At 34.9% G+C, this 16,517-nt stretch overlaps 1 protein-coding gene across 3 annotated transcripts in view; it reads left to right on the forward strand.

The window, feature by feature from the left end:
- Nucleotides 1-7,040: 7,040 nt before the first annotated feature.
- The window catches only part of LOC138694495 (glycerol kinase 5), a 112,850-nt gene continuing 103,373 nt past the window's right edge, over nucleotides 7,041-16,517 (forward strand). For 2 of the 3 annotated variants that reach the window (XM_069818270.1, XM_069818269.1), the window contains exon 1: nucleotides 7,057-7,392. In XM_069818270.1, the coding sequence (XP_069674371.1) occupies nucleotides 7,291-7,392 (102 nt within the window). In that variant the 5' untranslated portion in view covers nucleotides 7,057-7,290. Of the gene's footprint in view, nucleotides 7,393-16,517 lie in introns of all 3 variants that reach the window. The other variant, XM_069818268.1, reaches the window with a different exon arrangement.

Genomic DNA, 16,517 nt, shown 5'->3' on the forward strand with positions numbered 1-16,517 from the left:
TGTGAGGGACGTAATTCTGCGAATTTACTAAGACCAATGCATAAGTCACCACAGAAACAGAAACTTGCACTGCAGGTAACAAAATGGTTTCAAGGATCAGTTGTTGTGTTAGTATCCGGACACAATAGAGAACTATTTTGTGATGCACTGAGGGATATTAAAACCTTGACAGCTATTCCCACCTCTTGAGCAACAGTAACACTAGCAGATTTAGACGTGTCCTGGAGATGGCTGCAGTCTACAGGATTTTATTGTAATTTTTCTAAAATTTCGTTAGTATCCGGACAAAGAAGATGATCTCAATTAAGGATACAATTTTTCTTAATAATTGGTGACGAAATAAGAAATCCTGTCTGATAAACCATACTTAAAGATGTCAAGAACTGATTAATGTGAAAAAATTATTCAATACTACAAAACTTTTATGTGCAATAATCTTGCAAATATATACCTTATTTAGGGATTTTTTCGATACTATTTCATCTTGGCATATATGCATGAAAACCTATATAAATAAGATAATATAATCACTTTTAGTGCCAGGAATATTAACTTCAATGCCTTGACTTCAATTTTAATTGAAGTAAGATCCAACATTCACACTTTTATTTTTCACGAAAACAGGACACTTTCTCGTGGACAGACCCATATATATATTTTTTTTTTTCTCTCTCTCTTAAAAATTGAATAAATCAGAGAGGCTATCCACTAATGGGAGAGTATTAGATAAGATTTCTTGAATTTTCCTGTAATGGCTGGCTAACCTTGTGAATTCGTTGAAGATTACAATCCCACGTAACTGTTATGACAGCTGCTTCCTTTTTTTCCCCAAGCTTTGTAAGTAATTTTGCTTCTCCCTTAGTCTTTTCATCAGAATCATCAGAAATATACGAAGAACATTACAAATTTCCCCATGTTCTCTTTTGTTGCTTTACTTTATGCAACTGTCTTGTTGGAGTAATCTTTATAGTCCACACCTGTGGAGTAAAGGTCAGCGCATCTGGCCGTGAAACCAGGTGGCCCGGGTTCGAATCCCGGTCAGGGCAAGTTACCTGGTTGAGGTTTTTTCCGGGGTTTTCCCTCAACCCAATACGAGCAAATGCTGGGTAACTTTCGGTGCTGAACCCCGGACTCATTTCACCGGCATTATCACCTTCATCTCATTCAGACGCTAAATAATTAGATGTTGATACAGCGTCGTAAAATAACCCAATAAAAATAATCTTTATATTCTTTGATTTTAGTTAATTTGTTACTAGTTCGCATCTATGGTTGAATATTAAAGAAATTCATAAAGACTGATCTATTTGTAAGTAGTTAATAGCACATAAATTACTTTGTACTATAATTACTCCCACAAAGTGTAAACTATGGGGGAAAAAAAAGCACAAACTCTGTTATAAAACTTAATTATTTTATTTTGGTTTGTTGTACATTGTATTTCTCAGTTACCGGTATGTCATATCGAATTTAGAAATCTTCTCACCATTCGTGAGCTGCCACAAGGGACAAAGAGTACTTAATCATATACATGTTTACTAGTTCACTGAACCACTGATTTTATTTTGACAATGAAACTCCTACAAGTACATAGCTGCAAATATATTTTGAGATTAGTGGAAATATAGCTAGTTTTAGAGAGGTAAGTGTTACAAAAAAGTAAAGAATGCTAATGAACTTAGTTTCATTTCGAATATAGGTGATGCTTCAGGAGAGCAACTGATCCTTTCAATGCAGCTAAGGTTACAATCGGAATAATAGATGTAGGTATTCCAAGCCTCTTAAACACATCTTTCATGAAGAGAGTAGCGGTACCTCTTGCTCCAACCAGAAGTCCGATTACTTCAAGCTCTTTTAGCTGGTACTTTTGGAGGTAATAGGGAATGGTAGGATTGTAGATATTCTTTTTTTCCTTATCCACTTCTGCTGGGTGTTCCTCATTCGTTTCGAAACCCACAGTGGGATCAATTATGAATCCAGATCTTGTAGATTCTTTGAAAGCTATTATATCTATGCACCATGTACGGCCAGTGATGGAGAGATCATGTACTGCCCAAACACAGTTTATTTGTAACCAAAAATCCATCAAGATGTTTAACCAGTGTCTCTCAAATGTTCAGAAGGATGGTAATGAAATCGATTTAGATTTATCCACATTCATTAATTTATCGAATTACTATTAATAGCTGACCAATGTGGGATGTGTCTGATGTGGAATTCACTAGAATGCTAAAGTATTTTTACTTTTGATTTCCTTAGTTATCAGGTGCAAGACTTTTTTCCTCATGAGATCAATTAATTCATGAACACTGAAGGAAGACAAATAACTAGTGTCATCACTAGAAATATGCTCGGCTAAGTAATTATGGGTCAAATGAACTGATAATTTCGATAATACCTAAAAGGTTACCATTGTGACTGATTTTTTAATTAATTTCGTCGAAAAATGACGAAAGAAAACAGCAATTCCCGTTCTGAAATAAACTTAATCACAGCTACAACACTTTTCAAAACATCCCTCCAGTATTTATGTTCTTTACCATATTCTGCAACCATAACACATTCAATACAATTGTTTTTTTTTTTTCCTGATCCAGCAACGGCAGAGAAAACAGTCTGTATATGAGAAAAAGAAATTCCATGCTTTTTAGTCTGACAATAGCATGATTTCAATCTTGAAAGTAATTTTTACTTAAGACTACAACATTATTACTGAAAAATTCGCAAATGTAACAGTATGCCTATATGCTAGTCAACTGTTACAAGTTAAACACATTAAACCAACGAGTACAGAATACATAAGTAGACAAAAACAACATGGAAGTGAAGCCGAGCTTGAGGACAGTCGCCATCACGATGCTACCAAAACATTAGCTCCCACTTAGTTTGTGGTGTTACATCGTCGTTTTTATTCATAAATCAGCTAATTTCAAGATGCCTACATGTGCTGCGTATGACTGCACAAACAGATTTTCAAAGGAAATTACTGCAATAACTTTTTACAGCTAAATATGCTTGTGTGGAATGTACTTATTTACAATGATTTAGCCTAGGTTAGATTCGTATTATTCATGTATTAGTCTGACTAAGAGAAAGGATTAGTGTATTGATATTATTGTAATCATTTTTTATAATCACGATACTACAAAATCGAACTTAAGCTTTGTAGACTTAAGCATTTACAAGCGAAGCTAACCTAACTTAACCCAAGTTGGAAGTAAGCCAGCATTGGGTGTACCGAGGTTTTTCTTCAACCAAATGCAATAAAAATATAAAGAATAAAGGTGAAACTACGGTATCTCCCCACAATACACAATTCCTCAGCCTCATATCACTTAAATAATCCCCTCAACTAACCCACTTACCTTGTCACATACTTGGCTTAATGTCACTTAGCTATCACCTCATTTAACCCATATAACACATAAAGGAACTTAAATCAGACTTCAGTCCCGTGTGTGGTGTGCCAGAATAAGTAATCATATTACAAAAACTCGAGATGATATTTTTTACAGAAATAAATCATTCAAAAGTCATTAGCATCATCCTTGTCGTATTCACTTTATGAGTAGTCCATTACATATACAGCACTGAGGAACTATTATTAAACTGGAAACGAATATATTATTAAATAATAAATAACAGTCAAAACGAAGTAACTGAAGCTAACGACATACTTCTGTCAAAACGATCCTTCTACCGATATAGGTAAGTGTGTTACATTCAATTTTAGTTATTATTCTATTTAATATATTTTATTTTACATAGGTACTAATAGAAAGAATTGCAACCAGCAGTAAAAATTAATTTCAATATTTGTGAAAGCTTTTATTTCATATGTTATTTTCATTCGCAAACATCAATATAATAATACAATAACTATGGTAACATTTTGTATTTTGTACTTAATGAAGTTGACAATAAAAAATGTTATAGCAAAACAATTTTAACGAGGATCCTATCAATTTTTATATGGTTAAGGAGATTCTATTTTCTCTATACAAAACCGGGACATCTATATGAAATACTGGCAAAAGGAAAAGAATGATAATCTGCATTAAGGAACCAGTTTCATTATGAACTCAAAACAAAGGAATCAACCTATGAAAGTAATTATTGTAGGTTAGCATTTTTATTGGACTAGTAGTAAAATAAGGTCAAAGTGTTATTTAATCTTCCAAACTGCATTTTGAAGAGCTATCAATTTAAATAAGTTGTATGTATGTGATTTATCAATGACAGTTTCCAATTTTTGCTAAAAATACGTGCTTAGTGATTCTGTGTTACGAAACAAAAAAAGAAACTGTGACTTCTCCAGGAAATTACGGACATATGAGGTTCCTATTATCATAAGATCTTCTATAACGTAGTAGCTATTTTGCAATGTTTTGGTAGCAACAAGATGGCGTCAGGTTCATCAGAATGGCTTCACTCCGTCTAATGGTATTAAGATCCTAGTGTACTCTATGTACTCTGTGATCGTTACATTAAATTCTGCAATCAACTCATCACTCTTAACTTAGAACAGTAAAGTGATTTTTGACGCAGTTTATAACATAATTAATTATGCAATTAACTATTAAAAATTACTTATTTCCACAATTATGATTTTCGGTTGCAAAGTTATTAATTATTTCAATTATCACAAATCACTTGAAAACAAAGCTTATTCCTGAATTTTAAGACCCTGAGCACAGACAACGTAGGCTCCTGCCTAAATAAGGCCATGAATAGAAGGAAATCGCAGAAGGTGTGCACTGACAGTATCAGTAAGTTACATATACTCTTTGCGAGCATAACACCAAAACTCACGAATTTACAAGTTTTTTTTAATTTAATTTTCAGTGAACTATCATCGTACTTTTCTTGCAGACTTTCTCTCAATTTTAAGAGAACTTCAAGAGAATTGATGGCTGTGGTAGAAAATGGATTTGTAATCCAAAATTGTGTGTTACTGGTATCTTCATTTTCAATTTCTGGAAAGCATTTCAAAAACTGTATCCTGACAGTGAGATTTTTTAAAATAGCATTTGATTATTTTCAAAACTCTATCAGCAATATTAAATTCATTTGTCCACTGTGTACTCAAACAGAGTTAGAAAAACTGCAATATTTCCTTTATTAACCCAGTCAATCCAAAATAAAACTTTAGTTGAAGACTGAGATCATTAAATTTGTTGAAAATATCCGTGAAATAAACTACATAGCTAGTTGACAAATCCAAGGTTCATTTTCAAAATACATCACCAGATCGGATATCAATTTTGTAAGGAAACAATTTAAATTTTTGAATTAAAAAAGACAAGTAAATGATGACCATGATAACCACCACACCTCGGTGTGCAAAAATAGTTGAGTGTATATGGATCCTGTCTCCTCGCACATTTAAAAAAATATATATAGGAATTCAATGCATTTGACTTAAATTTACCACTTTACAGTATTTCATGAAATCACGAGTTTTTTTTGCGACCAAGTTTTCTTTGTGTATAATGCTATGTTGCCAAATTATTTTGGTGTTCATTTCGTGAATACGAACAAGACCATTTTTCTAACCTAGCTCCATCTGTGGAGACACTAACATGCCAGTCTTGCTAAGTCACGTCCCTCTGCTCCCCACTTCCTCAGTTTCAGGAGCTGCGCTCTGGTTTGGGTTAGATTTCAGCTTGGACTAATAATCTGGTTGGGCCCCCCCCCCCCGAGGTTTTCCCTAACAGTAAGACAAATGTCAGGTAACCTATGGCGAATCCTTGGTCTCACCTTATCTCGCCGAAAATGTTCCATATTTCGAAACTTCAATGCCAAGATCCATGGAATACAATAAATGATTTGAATGAAAATTTTATTGACAATAATACTGTAAGTAGTAATATGAACTGCTGCTAAGAAGTCAAAAGAAAAATAGTAATGGCCAAGGAAGCTTTTAATAGAAAAAGGAGCACCTTGTGCGGATCTGTGGAAAAAGAACTGAGAAAGAGAGTAGTGAAGTTGCTTTGTGTGGAGTGTAGCATTGTGTGGGGCAGAAACATGGACATTACGACAAAGTGATGAAGAGAAGCAAATAGAAGCATTTGAAATGTGGATATGGAGAAGGATGGAGCATATGAAATGGACAGGCAGAATAAGAAACGAAGCTGTGTTGGAAAGAGTGGTTGAAGAAAGAATAATGCTGAAACTGATCAGGAAGAGAAAAAGGAATTGGCTGGGTCACCGATTGAGAAGAAACTGCCTTCTGAAGGATGCACTGGAAGGAATGGTGAAAGGGAGAAGAGTTCGGGGCAGAAGATATCAGATAATAGACGACATTAAGATATAATATGGATCATATGCGGAGACTAAGAGGAAGGCAGAAAATAGGAAAGGCTGGAGAATGCTTGGTTTGCAGTAAAAGACTTGCCCTTGGAATGAATGAATGAATGAATGAATGTTAGGCTACTCCTGCGAAACAAGCTCTTAAAACAGTTGAGCAAAATTTAAGAATAACACAATTATTGCTCATCGCAACGAATCTTTTCTTTGGTGCCAAATTATGCATTTAGCAAACTAGTCCAGGCTACATTATAACATTAGGCAATCTTCAATATCTTCCCACACCACACACAACGTCTTATTTCCGTTTCGTTATGGGTTAAATGGATTTTAAATGCGGGGATAGCAAAGTGGCGTGTTGCCGAGGCATGTCCTAAGGTTGGTGGGTTAATTGGGGGGATAGCTAAGTGACTTGTGGCCGAGAAATGTGTTTAGTGTGGGGGACACATTGTGACATTTATCTTATTTTAGGAAATCAGTGAAAGAAAAGAAAAAGAAACAAGTTTTACGAAACTTTACAGGCCTATCGTTACAAATGATATATATTTATGATTACAGGTCCATAGACGAATTCTTTAGGCACAGGACAATTGATTGTTGTACACCAATATTCACAATACTCTCTAAATTCGTCTTGTATCTCTTAAACCCAGAATTTAACATCGTTCATAACCTATGAAACAATACCCCTAGGTATTTTGCGCATGCGCCGATTATACAATGTTGGCCACACTGTATTACATATATTTAATGAAAGTGAAACGTGTTGTGTCATTGTATTTCGAGTTCATTACTTAACGCTTTAAACAATAAGCAGTAGTTAATTATTAATTATTGAAAAGAGTTTTACCGGTTAAATAGGAAGGCTACAACTGTACGAAATTATCAAATCAGTACATTTCATACTTCAGAATATTGTAATGCAGAAGTGACACTAGAATATTATCGATACATGCGTACGTTTCAAAATCTGTGCGTGTGATGGAAGGTAAATATGTTGCAGCGTTGGATATTGGAACAACTACCGTTCGTTGCCATGTTCTTGACCAATCCACCGCGATAAACGGGAGCGCTTCTCAAGTGGTAAGATTCCTTTTAATATACCGATACTACTGTACGTAATTACGAGTTGACAGTTGTAACAAGATTTTTGCTTCCCAAAGTTGTAATCGTAGATTTTTCTGAAAATTCAAGGAAAATTTAGTAGACAGTGTTACATTTTTATTTTAAAACAATTGTTATATAAAATATTTATTTAGATTTATAAAATATTTTTTGTAGACTAAATTATCGATACATATAACAATGAAGAGCGTTTTCTTGTACTGTGTTTTATAAGACAACAGAAACTTTGTAAGAACTCGGAATTATTTCTTGGAATATAATACATAGTTAAACATATGAATTAAATAAAAATTACTATTTTTAAGACAAAATAATTTACGGAGTGGAGTACTCTTGAAAACCGATTGTTTCACCAGAGTAACTCAAGCGCATCGTTTAATTAAATCTTTTTCTCATTTAGCTGAAGGACTGGAATTATTATCAGTTTAATAATGTTAAAACATAATTACATTTTTTCTTAGCTCAATTCATTCATTTTGAATAGGGTACCGTACTGAAACAATGTTTATCACTACAGTCTCATTTTATGATTTTATGAAATACAGTAAAAATAATCTATAGTGATGCTGCAAAGAAACTCGATTTTAACGGATATACACGTGATCTGTATCGACAATACAAAAATAGTTATCCTTTTGTGTGTAACGCAGAATTAGTTTGTAGAAAATATTCTCAGGACCAGCCCTGAACCTGAAATTACACGAGTGCAAAAGAATTCAAGTCAGGCTCAATATGCATTTTATTTATTTATGTTACGATACGCATATTGTACAAGGTTTATCCGTTTTAAAATTTTACTATTAAGCCTAGTTAGAGTTCGGAATGGACCGGAGCGGACCCGTCCGTTCCGAATCACTTTTATTTGGTATTAATTGTAGGCCTATACGATATTTCAACACATTTTTCAGTTAAGCTCGAATTAAATATTCCTACTAAAAATATTAACGACACTGTCCATGCTACTTTATTGCAGTATAGAATTCGTATAAGCTCTAGCTAAATTTATAACACTCTTGCAGCATGGCTTCGATAAGTTTGATTCTACATTGAGTAGTATTGTTGAGGTTCTGAATAGCCGCGGCGTTATTGAAATTAAGAGGACCTGAAGTCAGCAACACTATCACTCCACATCAAGCTAATAATCCGATGTTACAGGTCATTACTAGGCAGTGAGTCGATTTTCTTAGGGTCGTATTCATAGACATTTTTAGCGCGGGCTTCCGGTGGATGATCAGCGTTTTTCGTATCCATAAACCAGTGTTTGCGATAGGATATGATTTGAATTCTGTAGCCTACTAGTAACCAGTGGATAGCCGGGGCTAGCTTAGTATGCTCGTAGCGCGTGCTGCGAAAAGTCTATGAATAGTACCCTTATTATTTAAACTGCGACCGGAGTATCCATTTCAAAGACTTTGAGAAACAAAGGTTGCAGTCATAAGTATAGGGCCGGAAATAATTATCTTTCGCTAGTAATAATACACGTGTCGAAATATATATTCATCATTCATTAATTTTGTGTTGTGCCCAAGGGCAGGTCTTTCACCGCAAACCCAGCATTCTCCAAACTTTCACATTTTCTGCCTTCCTCTTTGTCTCCTCATATGATCCATATATCTTAATGTCGTCTATCATCTGATATCTTCTGCCTCGAACTCTTCTGTCGTTCACCATTCCTTCCAGTGCATCCTTTAGTAGACAATTTCTTCTCAGCCAGTGACCCAACCAATTTCCAACTCTTTCCTCTTCCTGATCAGTTTCAGCATCATTCTTACTTCATCCACTCTTCCCAACACAGCTTCATTTCTTCTGTCTGTCCACTTCACACGTTCCATTCTTCTCCATATCCACATTTCAAATGCTTCTAGTCGCTTCTCTTCACTTCGTCATAATGTCCATGTTTCTGCCCCATACAACGCCACACTCCATGCAAAGCACTTCACTAGTCTCTTCCTTAGTTATTTCTCCAGAGGTCCGCAAAAGATATGCTCTTTTTTCTATTAAAAGCTTCCTTGGCCATTGCTATCCAATATATATATAGAGAGATTCGGCTGAATGAAATGATTACCGTTCGAGATTTCCTTCTGTGTAAATATGATAAAAAAAATTAACATTTCCGAAATTTGTATATTAATTATTGATGCGCATAACCTATAAATATACCATGGTAATATTCGGCTTCATTTCTATGGTCATTAATTCCGTCTTTGTCGTCATCAACAGTACCATGACCGCGAAACTATAGATACAAATTTAATAGGAGATATGTAATATTTCATTTTCTGCTACAGTTTCTGCATCACTGTAAATAATATTAAGTAAAAAAATTAATGCCAAGGAGAGTATTAACTAATACAGGTAGCTTCGACATCGAAACTCACTCTAACAAATTATATTTAAAAAAATGTAGTTAATATTGTTTACAATAAATAAATTACTTTCTTTCCATTTCAACTTGTGCTTCACTTCATCTCACTTTACCGCATTAGTGTGATACAGTACATCTTATCACCATATTTTTTATGAATGTCATACATAGACTTTGACATTACGTAAGAAAAGCAGATAAAATAACTTTATTGCACGCTTCATGGCGTATTATATAATAATAATAATAATAATAATAATAATAATAATAATAATAATAATAATAATAATACTTATGGCTTATAAGGAACCCGGAGGTTCATTGCCGCCCTCACATAAGCCCGCCATTCGTCCCTATCCTGAGCAAGATTAATCCAGTCTCTACCATCATATCCGACCTCCCTCAAATCCATTTTAATATTATCTCCTCATCTACGTCTCGGCTTCCTCAAAAGTCTTTTTCCCTCCGGCCTCCCAACTAACGCTCTATATGCATTTAATGTTCCTAACTATGTCAGGTGAAGAATACAATATGTGTGCAGTTCTGTGTTGTGTAACTTTCTCCATTCTCCTGTAACTTCATCCCTCTTAGCCCCAAATATTTTTCTAAGCGCCTTATTCTCAAACACCCTTAACCTCTGTTCCTGTTACCTCTCAGAGTCCAAGTTTCACAACCATAAAGAATAGCCGGTAATATAACTGTTTTATAAATTCTAACTTTCAGATTTTTTTGAGAGCAGACTGGATGATAAAAGCTTCTCAACCGAATAATAACAGACATTTCCCATATTTATTCTGTGTATAATTTCCTCCCGAGTATCATTTATATTTGTTACTGTTGCTCCCAGGTATTTGAATTTTTCCACCTCTTCAAAGGATAAATTTCCTATTTCTATATTTCCATTTCGTACAAAATTCTGGTCACGAGACATAATCATATACTTTGTCTTTTCGGGATTTACTTCCAAACCTATCGCTTTACTTGCTTCAAGTAAAATTCCCGTGTTTTCCCTAATCGTTTGTGGATTTTCTCCTAACATATTCACGTCATCCGCATAGACAAGAAGCTAATGTAACCCGTTCAATTCCAAACCCTGTCTGTTATCCTGGACTTTTCTAATGGCATACTCTAGAGCAAAGTTATTATTATTATTATTATTATTATTATTATTATTATTATTATTATTATTATTATTATTATTATTATTATTATATACGGTAACATTAATAGTAATACCATTCTGTTCCTATATGTAATGACAAGTTTTTTTGTTACGATAATAAATCTTTATTTATTTTTGTTGGGGCGCGCGGTAACGTCGCGGTTAAAACGTAACGCTGCTAAGCCGGAAGATCGCGGGTTCGATTCCCAATGGAGTCATGGATCTTCTCCAATGATCTAATTCTTCTGATCGCATTACGGCACTCAGCAGAAATGAGTACAGGGGCATTTCCTTAGGGGCAGCGGGAATGTAGAATTGATATCCCTACTGCTATTAATGCCTATTGTTTGTAAAGGAGGGAGCATTAACATCCTTCCACTCTTTTCTAGGCCGATTTGGCCTGTAATGGATTTACTTTACTTTTTAATAAATAAAATTGTGAAATGCGTTTGACGTTTTTTACATTCGTGTAATTTCAGCACTCGCCTATCTTTGCACTCATGCAAACATGTTTCATATTATATACAAGTTATATACGGTAATATGCAGCATATTAAGTTATGTTTGTTTAGTCAGCAATCTTAAGACTGGTTGGAATCTCATGACACCAATAAGGCATCACTCATGAGGTAACTAAGCCAGGAGATAATGGGGTATTGTGGCCAGTTCCTTTCCTCCTCCACTGAACACATCGCTGACTAGGAACATAGTTTACTAATCACAATCAGATTTGAAATCTGATGTTGAAATCTGATGTATAGAGCAGTATTGTTCTAATAGCTATTATTTCACGGTGTTCAGAAGACCTACTTTTCATACGCAAATATTGTTTAGAAAACCTCCACTTTTTGTTATGGTAGTAAATAAAAGTGCTTTTTACAATCCATTGTCTATGTCAATGTCATCTATACTTCAGCATCAGTCATTGCTCACAAACCATTAAACGAGCTGTTGATATTGAATACTTGCAAGTAATAAAATTGTATCTAAGTGTAAGCTTATAGTATATGAAATATGATAATATTGTCAATGTCGGTTTTCTTATTTGAAAAACCTTAGGTGTGTGTGTGTGTGTTTTTTTTTTGGCAAGTCATTTTACTGTGATCGTACTATGTAAGCCTACATTCTTTTCTCACAAACCACCGAACAGAATATTAATAAGCTTATTCAGTAGTTACGAGTAAATGTATCGAAGTGTAGGCCTACATATATGAAATACGATTTTCTCAATAGTGATAACTTATTTGAAGTCGCAGTTGGTGAAAATAGCACGATACGCCGGTTGACGTAGAGTTCCTCCAAAAAAAGAATGAAACGACTCTTGGTGATACGAGAGTCTTAAGTTCTACAGCGCGATTCACACGACAGCGACGTAGCCAAACAAGAAGACGTCTGGCCGTGCATGAATATTTTCACCAGACTCCACAGTACACACTAGTGCAAAATGTTATCAGTTGTCTATTTCTGGAATAGGCCTCTTTTTTATGTCCATGATCTTCCATCTTTTGTGAAAGTATGGATGGTACCGTGTCACACAAAAGTTACTTGCCAAAGGGGGAAAACAATATTAATAATTTTGAAATGACAAATGTAGGACCATGACAAAGACAACAAGGACCACGACAAAAACAAGGAGAAAGGCAAGGACAATAACAAGGCCACGATAGAGATCACCACGACAAAAACAAGGACAATAATAAAGGCCACGATAGAGATCACCACGACAAAAACAAGGACAATAATAAAGGCCACGATAGAGATCACCACGACAAAAACAAGGACAATAATAAAGGCCACGATAGAGATCACAACATGGACCAGGACAAGGATAATGATAAGGATTGCAACAAAGACCATATAAGGGCCACGACAGCCAACAACGACCATTATAAGGACCAAGACAAGGACCACATAAGGATCATGATATGGTCCACAAGTACCGCGATAAGGATCAACATGGACCATTGTAACTGTCCTTATCGTATTTTTTTGTGAATGTCATTTACAAAGAAAAATCATTCTATTTACTATGATATTGTTAGATCTAAATTATAACAATTATTAAATCATCGTTGAGTCACCTAGCCTATTTTTTAATGAATATATTTTTTCCATAGTTAATGTATTCATTATTGTTTATGATATAATGTATGTTTTATTTTCTGTGACCAGTAACTGTTATCGAAAACCTACCTACTTATGCTCGTCCTTTTAATTTTAGGACTTTCTAAAACTCGATTGTAACGTTATTGAGAAAATAATAATTTAAAAAATCTTACAAATATAGGATTCGAACCCTGTATTTTCTGCATCATACTCAGACTCACCAGCCGTTTAAGCTTGTGCTGAGACGAGATGTAAGGTCTTGCTACTGCGCAGCTTGTCAGTCTGTTCATGAAGGTCCAAATTTCGATGTTACTGTATGATTATACAGTGTGGAAGTGAAATAGTCCTGCAGATTGAAAGGGTCGATAGGGTTACACTTAAATGAACAGAAAACCTGTATTACATTTTATGATTAACTACACGGTTAATTAGAAAATTAACTTGGAAATTCTAGCAGTCTGGCAACCTCGCCGATAACAGTCTCCTTTCGTATCGTAATACAGATATATAAGAGGTCAACGAACTCAGCGTACTGTCCGTTACTCAGGAGAAGACGATCGGAAAGAATGTGACCTTCTTGACTATCGCTGTTGATATTATAAACATCGCTCAGATGAGCAGCCCAGTAGCCAAGTTATTACTCGTGCAGGAAACATGAGTAACAATGCGTATGGAAATTAAAGCTAAGTTGAACAGAAGGAGACCTAATGTTTCCGCTTACTGCAGTACAAATATTGGACGTGTTGTACGTTATCTCTTTACATCCCTTCCTTCTCAGTCCGCTCTCGTCTTCTCCTGAGTCACCGACAGTACGTGAAGTGCCTCACGCCTCCTTCTCTAGCTACAACGTTGCGATATGGTTGCATAGTTCAGCGGCTTGAAATGAGTAGTTTTTAAATTAAATTTACATGAAAACCGTTCACGTTATTGAAATAAGATAGAGGGATAAATGATTCTTTATTATATTTTCTATCGATATGGACAAAAATCACGATCAAACTCGCAATAGTTACCGAATAAAAGGGTGTTAAATATTTGTAAAAATACATTTTTTCTGAGGACACTATATATATATATATATATATATATATATATATATATATATATATACACGCACTTTACAATGCATACATTAATATTTTTTGCAGTTTTCAAGTGAGTTTCAGAATTAGTTCTAGCAACAAACCAAATGCAGTGAATTTAAATAACTCAATTGCGCGTTTTCTCTGCGTCTCCGATCATGTGGAGTGGCTTATATCTGGGACCATTACAGCGCCTCATTCTTTTTTGGCGGGACTGTATGAGTGTACGTAATAAGAATGATGAATTAGGCGGTATGTATTACATATCCCCTAACATTTTTTCACAAAGTCAATTTGAAACGTGCTACCTGGATTAAATTGTAGAAATTATTCCAGTGTTCCTGTTTAAGAGACAAAGACTCCTTTCAGCGAACTCATCCACGTACCATTGTAGCGTATTTGGCGCTATTTCTAACCTTATGCACAGAAATGCTTTATCGCAAGTTTGCTTAAAATACAGTAATATCCCTCTTATTAATATGCAAGTGTATTGAGAAAATATAAGATTAGGTTTTGGTTTATTTTACGACGCTTTATCAACTGCGATGAATGTCTAGCATCTGAGTGAAATGAAGATGATAAAATAACAGCAAAATGAGTGTAGGGTCCAGCGCCAAAAGTTAACCAGCATTTGCTCCTAATGGATTGAGGAAAAACCCCGAAAAGCCTCAACCAGGTAAACTGATTCACCCTGGCCTGCTTGTTTCATTGTCAGACATTCTAACCGTTACCACAGTCGTTTGTTGCATGATGCATGGTCTTCGTGCCGGTCGCCGTCGCTCGGTCAATCTACATTATGTAAGCGAACGCTCTGTGCATGATGTAACATATAACATAACATAATATATGATTCATATTTAAAACGTTACTTTATCTGATACTCAAAAACACATTCATACACACACGTATACTGAAACATACATACATACATACATACATACATACATACATACATACATACATACATACATACATTGGCTATAATATTACGAAATATTCTCGTAGGGTTAGCTATCATCAATAGTGTAAATTTCTTCTTGATTTTTCCTTCTCCTTTTTCTCCTCCTCATCATCTTTTTCTTCTTCGTTATATTCTTCCTCTACTTGTGCGGTATTTTCTTCTCCTATGTATTTGTTGCTTTTAATGAAGTGTAGTTATTTCAGGAGCTGTCTGAATTCCAAGGGGTTCTTTCATCCCTTTTACCTGCACTCCTCAATGAAAGTGACTGTCAAAACACAATTTTTCTTAAGTAATATTTCCTTAACCATAGATTATATTAATCTGCGCGTTGTTTCAGAAAATTATGTTCTTGTTCTTCTGACATTTCCATGTAGACGGAGTATTTCTGTGGAATTTCGTTACAGTAATAATCTCGCAACATTTTCTGGGAATTTTAGTTCACAATTAAACCATTTTCGTGTTTTTTTACCACACTGTTTCCCGAGCTTCTGCAAGTCAGATCTAAGAAAACAATTGTCTTAATTTCTCTGTAACAGCATCATTACAGTCCTGTAATTCTAATTTTTCCTCCACTTAATTACATTAATTGTTGTAAACTTTTTCTTCCAAAATTTATTCGAACCATTCAATGCGGATCACTATTCGTAATTCATCTCCTATTTGTAACATTCTAGTTTCCCCTAAATGACAAATAAAAATTGTACAAAATCTTGTAATAATAAATAATAATAGTTTAATAATAAGCATTATGAAAACATTAAAATCCTGACTTTTTAGTCTACGGACTAAATATAATAAATTTAACTTTTATTCTAATGTTTAAGCTCTGATATGTGTGTGTCTAATGCCTTCCCACTTCACTTTGCGTGATTAGGGTTCCGCATACTGCGGATAGATGGCAGGACTGTGATCCATTTTCAAATTGCACACCACTTCGGCGGGCCACGTTAAGCATTATGTGTATATGTGAAGAGTTATGACCAGGGTTGTAGTCCCAAACTTAACAGTGCCGGAGCTCTATATGTTTTTTAACCTTTGGGGAAGGGAGAAGGTTTGGATGCAAAAAAAAAAAAAATAAATAAGACAAAGGAAAAAATGCCATAAAGTAAGACACATTGTATTACAAAAGTGCAGTATAACCATACGAGTCGACACTTGGTGGAGTAACGGTTAGCGCGTCTGGCCGCAAAACCAGGTGGCCCAGGTTCGATTCCCGCTCGGGGCAAGTTACCTGGTTGAGGTTTTTTCCGAGGTTTTCCCTCAACCCAATATGAGAAAATGTTGGGTAACTTTCGGTGTTGGACCCTGGACTCATTTCACCGGCATTATCACCTTCATCTCATTCAGACGCTAAATAACCTAAGATGTTGATAAAGCATCGTAAAATAACCTACTAAAATAAAAATA

Source organism: Periplaneta americana, chromosome 2 (genome assembly GCF_040183065.1).
Source record: "Periplaneta americana isolate PAMFEO1 chromosome 2, P.americana_PAMFEO1_priV1, whole genome shotgun sequence".
NCBI classification, from domain to species: Eukaryota; Metazoa; Arthropoda; class Insecta; order Blattodea; family Blattidae; genus Periplaneta; species Periplaneta americana.